The sequence below is a fragment of the Pollachius pollachius genome, assembly GCF_949987615.1.
Source record: "Pollachius pollachius genome assembly, chromosome: 3".
NCBI lineage: Eukaryota > Metazoa > Chordata > Actinopteri > Gadiformes > Gadidae > Pollachius > Pollachius pollachius.
Window position 1 is genome coordinate 23,762,557 of NC_136936.1, and position 12,094 is coordinate 23,774,650.

The following is a 12,094-nucleotide window of genomic DNA, read 5'->3' on the forward strand; positions in this document are numbered from 1 at the left end:
CTTAGGGTGCGGGATGTTCAATATCAATAAGGTTGACTTCATAAGGCTAACATTATCTTTTCTGAGTCAACAATATCTTTGGGCAGGTGTGTTTGAGCACAGTATATCATACTAAACATTGGTAAACTCCAGATGTCGCCGACCGTCTTCACAGCCGACTTCACCAAATATCCTGCTACTTCGAGTTTTCCTTTGTAGGCACATTGAGAGGAGGAGCGGGCAAATCCGCTGTCAGTGTCACAAGTCAATTTGTGGGGCTCCATGTTGTTTCTGTGGCGCTGCACCGCACATTGGTCTATGTATGGGGAACACTGTACAGATATGTATCCAGCTGCACTTTTTATAAAACATTTAATGATTTTTTTTTTTTTTAGTTTAGTGATAAAGATTCAGAATTCTTTGTCTATCAAAAAACGTGGACAGCAAATCATCTTTTGTTCGAGTAAGGTGTTTTCAGTGATTTAACAATTGTTGGATTACCACACCACATAACACTCAACGCCTTTATTTGCATGAATGGATTTGATAAAACTGAAGTGCTGAGGCCATAGGGAGGGGACATTTGGAGAAGTGCATGTTTACCATCTCCCACGTTTTTTGGAAATTGGCTGTGAAGATGAGAATGTTGAGGAGTCTTTGTTGATATTGATATGATTCTTTCAATAGGGAATTGAATTGGGTTATTTTTGAGGCGGTGTTGGTGTTACAAATGCTTTCCAGCATTGATTCCACTGCAGCAGGAGACTGGTCCACAGGTGGCGCTACGAAACCACTGGCCTCATGGAGGGAAGCCGCGAAGACACACACACAACCTCTCACACTCATTCCTGAGTCCTCAACACAATGCTCACAAACAGAAAAGGGGGTCCAGCGGCATGGCATGCTGACTCACGCTGGTGGTTTGGTATTCATGTGCGCTCCTGTATGTGTCTTGTTTTACATTTAGGCGTATGTACGGTACACATGGCGTCTCACAATGGCTCTGCTTGTGCTGCCCTGCACCTTATCTTTTGGATGATGCCCTGAGATGTCTTTAATGACTTTGTGTCTGACGCAGACCTAGCACACCCCAGCACTGCCTTTTGAAGAGGCCTGTGATGGATTGCCAGACTAAAGGTTGCTTGGACGCCATTTTGTATTCATATAGAAAGAGTTTAAAGTCGGCTCTTGTGTGTCATATTATTTCATATTATTATGGTAAATTTGATCCTTCATTCTACAACAAAGGAGTCATCTACTGTATATGTTTCCGCTCCATAGAACGAATCTCTTGGAGAGCGTTCTGCCTATGCTCACGCTGCCTTCCTCCGGTCCTCATTGAGTCTACTCATTCATTAGTTCATATTTCATTTTCTGGCTTCTTCAATTGCTCACTGTGCTAAATGAAGTTCCCCGGCTCAAGCTCTTGGAGTACTATGTCCTGCAAAGGTCGGTACATTTGTCTGCAAGGCTTGGGTACCCCTGGCAAATTCCCAATTTAACAACAATGGCATCTGTTTTAATTGCCAGCAGGTTTTTCGACGTATAAAATGCCAAACTTTAAGCCATCTGAATTCTTTATTCAAGAGTTTAACATTTCCGTGCCTCTCCCAGTGTGCATGCCACTGTGACAAACACTTGATTGTCAAGTGTCAAACCTAGCATCATGTGAAAGGCGCTGCGGAAATTCCACTTGGCTCAGCTGCTCTGGGCTCTTCATGGAACAGACAGTTTGCTTGGTGGCTTCCTATAAGCCAAGGGAACAAATGAGAACCACGGCTCAGGGTTTCCCCCAGAAAAGCCTTTGGGCCCGGTGTCGTGATGTGTGTTTGGCGTGGGCCGGTGACAGACTGATGGCAGCAAAGGCTGGGTCCTATGGTTTCTGTGATAACCAAATCGCAGACGGAATTGTGAATGTATAGAGGCTGACACCGATTCCATAGGGCACTACGTCATTAAGTCAGTGTTGAGAGCTAACGGGAGTTGTGAAAATATGACTACGTAATATTGTTGTGCATAAGTAATTAATAAAAAAAAGATCTTTAGAAGTCTTACAAGCAATTGGAATTCTGTTTTTTCAAAAACAACTAAATAAATACAATTGATATCCGATTGAACAGAATAAAAATAATATTATTTTACTCCACAAAAATATACGCATTTACAGTTATTTTATTTTTTATATGTTCCATAATAAGAACTTAAATCGCCTTGCCTACCCGCTTGTGAAATCAAAATGCCGCTGTCAACCTTAGAGGTTGTTTCCCTGCTCAATAACTGTAATAGGCTTTCGTAGAGAGTTTGGATTCCAAAATGAAACTCTTGCAATGTGACTGTACACCGTCATCAAAAGGAACCTATAATCCCTCAGCGAGGTGAAATTAAACATCCCCTTCTCACTCCGACTGCTATCGAGATGAATGATCACATAACGGATAATTATAGGTCTATGATGGTGGGTTACCACTATGGCTGATCAATACATATAACCGATAGAGATAGTTAAAGGTCTATGATAGTAGTATTCCACTATGGATGCAGTAACACAGTGTTAAGGAACGTCAATAGGCTGTGACCTCCGACATGTCCTAGAACTTGTACAGTGTCCATGTGACGTTGTCAAAGATGCGCATGTGATTGGTTAAACAGATCTATTCGCTGGCTAGAGCCGTAAAAAATCGATCTTGATGCGAGTAAAATTAATGCTTTTTTCGCAGAACCGAAATCCTGTTGTATGTGTTCAGTCCAATTCAGCCCAATGATTTTTTATAATTGTAGTGTAAAAACATGGGAACGAACATTTGCGTTCAATGTAATGGTGCTTAACAAGATAATTCATGAGTCAGTGCTCTCCATCACTATGGACAACGTGATAGGAGGCGGCATTAAGATGATATCATTTAGTGCCTAATATTATTATTTACTTGTCAAGAAATAAAAATGTATTGGTAGAATGCCTTAAGATTTACAACTCTATTTAGTTGAAGGGTTTACTTATAGGCAGCAGGCAGAGCGCTACTTTAACAGAGTGAATCTCAGACCTGCTGTTTCCTTATAGTGCATTCGCGTTAACAGATGTTGTTGGCGATCATCCAAATGGATCAATGTATCCCACCGAGCCACCCCACTTGAACTAGTTTAAGAGAGATCTTGAAGGCATAATTAATATCTACATAACACCCATGGTCGTCGGGGGGGGGGGGGGGGTTCAATGTTGGCCTGGGCCTAAGGCTGACAGTCCACTGGGGGGGTTACCCTGCAGGGAGAGAAGGGAGCGTTTCCTGTTGAAGCAAGTGGATCTGGCAGCCCATTAGCCTTGTTGCATATGGACGGCCCTAACCCTGGCCTTTAAGCCCATAATGGGCTCCCGGTAGGCCGCTCTCCTACATGTCACTGCGCTAATGCGCGGGGTGGCCAAGACGCTCACCCTGGATGCCACTTTGACCTGGGCTCAGAGAAGGCCTGGTTTTAATTAATGAGTCAATTACCTTCACCGTTTGCTTTTCACTTGCCATAAAGAGGGAGAAATTCTTTCAGAGAAATATCTTCCAATAATCGTCCACGGACACAGGGCATATTAATATGCACCTTTAGGTCATAGCTGGAATGACGTGGCGTAGGGCTGTGTGTTTGTTCAGTCCTGTGTTCGCCAGCTGCCTCCCGTCCACTGTGGGAAACCATCAGCTGATCGGGCATGGTACATTTCTGAGGTCACCATCTTGTGATGGGAGTGTGTGTGTGTGTGTGTGTGTGTGTGTGTGTGTGTGTGTGTGTGTGTGTGTGTGTGTGTGTGTGTGTGTGTGTGTGTGTGTGTGTGTGTGTGTGTGTGTGTGTGTGTGTGTGTGTGTGTGTAAGAACCCAACCCAGATCCCTCCCTGGAACATTCTAGGGTCATTGAAGCCAGCTTGGGACAGGACAGTTGTGCCACATATACTGTTGCATAGCAAACGACAAAGAGCCGACCCCCGGCCGACCACTGGCATAAGTTGACACTGATAAGTTCCACTTCGAGCCTGTTCAAAGTTGTTATTCTGATATCATAATCGGTGTATTACATCGGCCTTCATGGCGTTGTATGGATGGGGCTCTTTGGGACCCACCGGTTAGCTGTTTTTTTTTAAAGTAAAAAAGATTGAAAGAATAATTCTATGTAATATAATTGTATTGTATTATATTTGGCCTACAGTAAGAACCCAAAAATAACCCGTCATGACAATTTTTGACGTATGGAAAAGTATATCGTAGTAGAGATTTTTCTGCAACTGCTGTCCGGCGCCACGTGTCCTCTTCCCCGCTGATCGACTCCCTCACCTCGCCATAATGCCCATCGCTCCCCATTGTGCGATACGGATAAGTATCTGTCGAAACAAACCGATGTTTGTTTACCAGGAACCCAATCAGGAAGCAGGCTCAATGCTCCTTTCATGTGGGCCTCCGGTCCTGACCAATGACGCTCCTCTAACCCAGCGAGGAGACCGGAGCGCATCACCACTTTCCCACCATGTAGTCTGTTTGCTTTTTACATTATGGCATTGTCATATAGCTTTTATTTAATTTAACAATCTACAATATAATGTCTGTGTGTGTGCATCATTTTTGAAAGGGAATAGTGTTGAGCCTCTTCTTCAAAGAACAAATGGCGACTCAATGCCACTCTGTTTTGTAGTTTTGCACATGCCAGGCCTCGGTGCCTCTGCCATTTCCTATAAATGTCCCTGATTTGAAGTTGTTTGTTTAGAAGAAAGCATTCCTTAATGTGTGTGTGTGTGTGTGTGTGTGTGTGTGTGTTGTCCCCTGATACCTGCCAAGCTTAACAGATGTAACCCAACAAAGGGCAGTGATTGGGAAATAATAACAAATCACTCCTGGATAAGTGCCAGTACCGGAAATAGATTTCAGGAGCTTAAAATACAGGTATGAATGATGGGAACCAATAAGTGTGCGTTCATTGTTGTCTTTACTAAACAAGCCAGCAACCAACTCATGCACACGTATGCAGACTGTATCCACACACTCCCCCTTATAAGCCAGTAGAGGTAAAAACCAATTGCAAAGAACACACCATTGCTAAGCCAGGTTTGTGTGGTAGTCCCAGCCTCTGTGGCCCCATCTTCCCTGTTCCCCTTCACTTTTCACTTCCTGTCTGCAACAGGAAGCCACGTCCACGCTCCCTTGACCTCGTCGTGTGTGTGTGTCTGTGTGTGTCTGTGTGTGTGTGTGTGTGCGCGCATGAGTTCAACACACACACACAGGACTACAGTGTGTGTGTGTGTGTTGAACGAGGCACTGTCCCATGACTGCGTCTCCCGGGTTCCTCCCTCTCATACCGTTGCTGGCGGTCTTACTTGGTGCCCGGCCGCCCTGCCAGAGCAGAACATTAGCGTCTCTTGATTGAGTCAATAACGGCGTCGGCGGCTCGCTAAGTGGCCGAGCAGAGGCGTCCTGTCACACATCATCAACGTCCGCCACTCCGGCCCTGTTGTCCGGGCTCCCGCGGAGTTACGTAAGGGTCACGGTGGTGACGGCGTTCGGGCCGCATGGTCAGCCAAGGACGAAAAATGATGGGATGCCGTTCAGCAAATCAACACGTCGCTTTTAGTACTCGCTCTGAGCGTAGAGACAGGACAGTGTGTGCACCGTTGTGAATGGATGTTCGTCGATTTGAACGTTCAAATTCTTGAAGCTCAATCTGTGTGCGAAACTCAATCGTCTGGTGTATGACAAGGCCCTAATGTGTTTTTTTCTTTTTGTCCTCTTTTCCCCTCATCTCATTCTACCCTTTTTCACATCCACCACTCTATTGCCCTGTGTATTTTTCATCCCTCTGTTTCCTTCCCGCATGTCACTCCGTCTCTCTCCATCTCTCTTTCTCTCTCTGTCTCTCCCTCTGTCTCTGCCTGTAGGTGGCTATAAAGATAGTGGATAAGACTCAGCTGGACGATGAGAATCTCAAGAAGATATTCAGGGAGGTGCAGATCATGAAGATGTTGAGGCATCCCCACATCATTCGCCTCTACCAGGTTTGTACCCCCAGTGCACACACACCCACAGTGCTCTCCCCCCGAGCTTTTGTTGAGGGATTTTGTTCCTGGGCTGGTTGTTTGTGTTTTGCCAGTAAGGTTGGTTTGAGTGGCTGTGAGGTATGGATGATAAGTTCAAAAGGTGTAAAGACCTGGGCCTCTTTTGCTGCTGACCATGTACAGTGTTTACTGTTAAATGAACCCCTTCACAGCATTAATCACAGCTCATTCTCAAATGAGGTAATTTCTCAAAGCTGCAGTAAGCAATTTGTATCCGAAAACAGCACAATAAGTGGTGGTCTAGTTTCATTGAAAAGCAAACAGCTTTTCAATCTCAGGACCTTATTTCATAAGCTTCCCTGTGTGGCATAAACATCAGGTCCACGTCAGTTCATTAGCCTCTTATGCTCCTTATTCCCGGTTCAAAGCTGTTCCCGCCCAAGGTGTGTCGGGGGGATCACTCATCTGATATGTGGAAACTCTTTATTGTCCCTGGACCACTGTACTCTCCCCTGTTTGGGATCGTACACGAAAAATAAGGTTTCTTCAGTAGGTGTTTATACTCCGGAACACCTATTTAACTTGTCTTGTTTTGTAAAATGTTTTTTAATAAAACTGAACCCAAATAGAATGGCCTGATTAAAGTCTTTACAATGCGTTTGTATGAGGATAGTGTGTGAGTCAATGCACAATGCATGCTCTCACTTTGGAGTTGGCTCCTCGCTGGCCTCCCCACCGAGCGGACCTGAGGTGAGGTGGGAGCGGTTGCGCCACACGTCCAGTGTAACAGGAGCCCTCTGTTTGAAACACTGGCTTTACTGCTGAGCCCGGGGCTGAACATGGGGAGGCCTTGGACCACGATGGGGACCCCGTTAGGACAAGCCTTTTCTGTTTACCTCAGGCGTGTCAATAGTCTCTCTGAAAAATTCACCTACTATTTACTGTTTAAAATATTTGTCAATCTAAAGCATAATTTAGCCTGGATCCCTGCTGGTCATTTGGCTGTGCTTGATATCCCTGCAATGTTTCATGCCCATCCAAACAACAAACACCAACCACTGTAAAATCCAAGCCACTTCTGTGTAAAATGTTGGATTGGGACTTTGATTGGTTTCAGGGACTATCAAAGTTGCTATGAAACTATGGCTGGACGAAATGTACGAAATCTATTTTACAATATGCTTTTTTTGTATCAGTCGATACAATACGATATCGGTGAATAAATGTCTTGACAGGGTATCTTTTGGTTCTTACTGAAACCCGAATACAATGCAATTACATTAATTTTCAATCATTCTTTCAACCTTTTCTACCAGAGAAAAATACAAAACCGTTTTATTGACAAAACAATGGTTCATGCCTCGCTTCATTACTTGCGCCCCCCCCCCCCCGAGACTTTAAAAATAAGCATGACGTCATCGGCAAACAAACATTAAACAAACACGAACACCACAGCCGTGTCTCTGGGCAGGGACATGTTTGAGGGGTGACAACACCCTATGACACCCGAAACGTGGACTTCACATCTCTTTTGGTATCCATCTCTTTCAAAACAAGGCTGATCTTATGTACACAGAGTTGAACAGTGCTGCAGGACACAGACAATGAACAGTGCTCAGAGCTGCCTAGGAATACAAAAAGAGTGAGGAGTGTGGCCAAAGAGCGATGTAAGCCAGTGGCCAGGAGCTCATCTTCATCCACAGACACACACACATACACCCTTCCGTTATACTGTAAGTGTTCGAGAAGTTTTACACTCTCGAACACGGACATCAACCGCTGCGCAGTCGGTAAAATGGTGAAGCGAATGGCAGTTCGCACACAAAAGGGATCATGTGGGCGTGCATTCTTTCAGACATCCATGATTTGGAAACATTAGTATTGACGGTAGTTTGCCTGTGTAATAACTAAAAGCAGGCATTCACTCTTTCTGAGAAAGTTGGTATCCAGACTTAAACAGTAATGATACAACTGCACACACACTGTCATGTTATCCCGGAAATTAAATAACCATTGATGACCATGAATAAAGACTGAATTACATAGTTAACCTTTTCTGTCATTTTGTATTCATCGTTAGACATATCGTGATGTATCGTTATACAAATGTCTAACAATATATAGATCATTGCAGAATCCCTGTGTCGCGATATCATCGGTATTTCGTATCGTAAGGAACCCTGTGATCCCCACCCCTGTTCTTCAGTCAAAGTTGCGTTGCAGTCAGGGGCACTCGTTTTAATAGGAGTACGGCAATAGGAGTACTGGGATTTCCATATGGGGATTTGGGACGCTGTGAGCATGTACGTCATCCATGTACGTCCCTCTGTGTATTGTGTTCTGCTTGACCGCACTGCTCTGACTCAGAGCGCTGGGCAGTCAGTTATTGATGCTGCATAATGTATCTAAAATATTGGAAATGTATTTAAAAAACATCAACGTGACAAATTTGAATGCGTTTAGTATTAATATAAATATAAAATGATGGTTTTGCATAATACTATTGAATTACATAATTTTTCCAGTTATATGGCTTATTCGTTTTGTATCTTTAAGATGGAGATTTTCATTTCTTCAGACCACAAAAACATAACGATATTTGAATTAGGATTAACACCATTATCCCTGTAGCTGCTGGCATATCATTATGTACCTTTGAGAAACACAGGCCCCCTGTGCATGCCCTTGTTTTGGTAGCATAGGCGTGGCCAGACAGATTCTTGCTTAGTATGCAGCAAGCGTTGATAGTACCCTTGGATTGTCAATGGGTGGCGGTAATTTGGCAAATCCTCCCGATATCTTTTATAGCACCTTTTGGACTGTGCCACGGCAATTCTATTTTTCTTATCGTCTCTCTGGCCGTAGGTGATGGAGACAGAGAGAATGATCTACCTAGTCACAGAGTACGCCAGTGGAGGGGAGATCTTCGGTAAGGCAACACTTTATCCCTTTGTGTATTTTTTTCGTCATAATTGTCCACATCAGGGCTCCCCCCAAATCATGTCATAGTTTCACTCCGCTACCCTCCCTAGCGCCATGATCTATTATTTGGGGTTGCAGGATACAGAAAAGTAAAAAGTACACCTTTGGTGTAACTTGGAAAAGTATTCAATGTCCATGTCGCTGACGTGTCTCAAGCATGGCACACCAGTGTGGTTGAATCTCTCAAGGTTTTTTTCTGAGCAGAATCTGCCTTCTGCCCCCCCCCCCCTACTGTAGACCACCTGGTGGCCCACGGACGCATGGCGGAGAAGGACGCCAGGAAGAAGTTCAAGCAGATCGTTGCGGCGGTGCACTTCTGCCACTGCCGCAACATCGTCCACCGAGACCTGAAGGCCGAGAACCTCCTGCTGGACCACAACCTTGACATCAAGATAGCAGGTGTGTGTGTGTCTGTGTGTGTCTGTGTGTGTGTGTGTTTGTGTGTGTGTGTGTGTGTGTGTGTGTGTGTGTGTGTGTGTGTGTCTGTGTGTGTGTGTGTGTGTGTGTGTGTGTGTGTGTGTGTGTGTGTGTGTGTGTGTGTGTGTAATGTAAGAACCCAACCCAGATCCCTCCCTGGACCATTCTAGGGTCATTGAAGCCAGCTTAGGACAGGACAGTTGTGTGTGTCGAATGCAGCATATGTATGTTTCTTAAGATGCATGTATAACTTGGTGGCCTGATCTATTGGTGTGGGTGTTTGACTCCCAGCTGAAACGTTCTGGATTCTGAAGGAAATGTCCTCGGCCTGTAGGTCTTATTATGTGAGTGCTGCATGCAGCGCTCAACTATTGTTCTTCTTAAGTTTTATTCTTTCTTTCTGTCTTTATTATTCTCTACAAACTTTGGGACCTATCTCCTTCCTCAATTTTTCAGCTAGAGACTCCATTCCATTTTAAAATGTTCAGAATAGCTTGGAATCGCGCGCTTCTTTTCCGATTTCTTTAATATTTTATACTTTTTAAGATATTCTACTTTTATAATATTATTTTTTTCAACGGGAGGACGGCAGAGCCGTCCGCCCATCCTCTGCCAGCAGAGAATTTCGCCAGTTTTTTGGTCTTCAACTCCTCCGCCATACTTTCAGCTCCAGAAACCATTCAACTATCAAAACGTTCAGCTCTTTAACGACATGATGGCTATTTATTCAGCGTTTTAACTGCTAACGTAACTCTTTCAACTTTTTAAACTATTCAGCTTTTTGCACTTTTTTTTAACATGGGTCAATGGGAGGACGGCTCTGCCGTCCTCCCATTTCCTCTGGTACTTCAACTGTTTAAGGCGTAACTTAATCAATTTTCAACCATTTATCCATTTAACCATTTAACAAATCGACACACTTGTATCTTCAATAATATCCAAACGGAATTACGATATCATTTATACTTTCTTCAGAATCACAGTTTCAGTTTCATACCGGCTTCGTTTTCAGCGGTTCTCATTGAAGACGTCTGCCCATTCTGACACTCATACTTCTGAAGACATCATAACTGAATCATTTTTCCACCGTTTACCTTCGTTCAAACCATTTAACAAACGTTGCAGCGTGAGGACGTTCAGCAGTGTTGCCAGATTGGCCGTTTTTTTCAGCCTGATTGGGGTACTTTGGAGGATGTTCAGGCAGTGTTGCTGGATTGGGCGTTTTTTCCTGCTCTATTGGGCTACTTTTAATCACGCACTAACTCTTCACTTTATTTGTTTCCAACCATTTTAATATTTTTAAATGATGTGCCAGTTTACATTGTTTACTCCATTTAGGCTTCAAGTTCAAATCCCTTCACTTGATCCCTTCAAATGCCATTTAACATTTCTTCATGTCTTAAACTATGTGTCTTTATTAAAAAAAGATTTTCAACCTCACTTTGTGCTACAGCACTCACCACATTTTCTGCAGGAAATGGATTTTCTAGTTGAACAAGATGTCTATCCCCGACTTGCTCATGAATGACTCCCATTTAAAAATCGCTTTATCATGCTCTGGATCAAACCCGCTGCACAATGACTAACAGCCTGATTGTTGGTGACGATGCATAGATGTATGCCTACAATGGGCATGAATAGACTTAACCTGATCAAATAAAGTTGAATAAAAATTAAATACAACTTGAAACGTGGCCAGCCTTACCTTTCAACACTATTTTGGTTGTTATGGAAACGCTTGCCCTGGTTTTGCAACTTATGGTCACCTTTAAAAAGGGAAGCTGCCAAAAAATGATACAAATCTCAATTTATTTGAACATTGATCATTCGTTTTCCACTGTGCCTAATAGATGCGTCTCTCTCTCTTCCTCTCAGACTTTGGCTTCAGTAACCTGTTCTCTCGCGGCCAGCTGCTGAAAACCTGGTGTGGCAGCCCCCCCTATGCTGCGCCAGAACTCTTCGAGGGCAAGGAGTATGACGGGCCCAAAGTGGACATCTGGGTGTGTTGACTTTCTGCAGATAAATTCTGATGGACGGCTTTTAGACAGCGCTTTTCTAACCAGTGGCCACTCAAAGCGCTTTACCATATTGCTCAACATTTACCCATTCATGCACACATTCACACACTGACAGCGGTGTCCACCATGCAAGGCGACCATCGTCGGGAGTGTCTTGCTCAGGGACACCTCGACACTCCGCTAGGGGGAGCCGGGGATCGAACTAGCAACTCTCCTGTTACCAGCCAACCCGCTCTACCTCCTGAGCCACATGCAGCCCCAATAGATAGAAACAACGCGTCGGTCATGCATTCGGCAAGGGGCTGTAAGGGCAAGGGGACCTGCTCACCGCTAGTCATACAGGTCTACCTGTTTAGCTACAGGCTATTTGGTTAGCCCGGTCCAGGGATGGCTTTTAACAAGTGTGTGCTAAGCCTCGGTAGGACAATTGGAATGGGAGTTGGCTGGGGTTGGGTTTGGGGTGCTTGGCTTGACGTTTCCTTGTGTGTCTGTGTCCCAGAGCCTGGGAGTGGTGCTGTACGTGCTGGTCTGCGGTGCGCTGCCCTTCGACGGCAGCACCCTGCAGAACCTGAGGGCCCGCGTGCTCAGCGGCAAGTTCCGCATCCCCTTCTTCATGTCCACAGGTGGGTTACATCCCCTTCTTCATGTCCACAGGTGGGTTACATCCCCTTCTTCATG

At 44.5% G+C, this 12,094-nt stretch overlaps 1 protein-coding gene across 1 annotated transcript in view; it reads left to right on the forward strand.

The window, feature by feature from the left end:
- The window catches only part of sik3 (SIK family kinase 3), a 41,702-nt gene that overhangs the window by 8,577 nt on the left and 21,031 nt on the right, over positions 1 to 12,094 (forward strand). Inside the window, exons 2-6 of the mRNA XM_079732770.1 lie at positions 5,883 to 5,999; positions 8,865 to 8,928; positions 9,219 to 9,380; positions 11,274 to 11,398; positions 11,916 to 12,039. Of these exons, the coding sequence (XP_079588896.1) occupies positions 5,883 to 5,999; positions 8,865 to 8,928; positions 9,219 to 9,380; positions 11,274 to 11,398; positions 11,916 to 12,039 (592 nt within the window). The remainder of the gene's footprint in view (positions 1 to 5,882; positions 6,000 to 8,864; positions 8,929 to 9,218; positions 9,381 to 11,273; positions 11,399 to 11,915; positions 12,040 to 12,094) is intronic.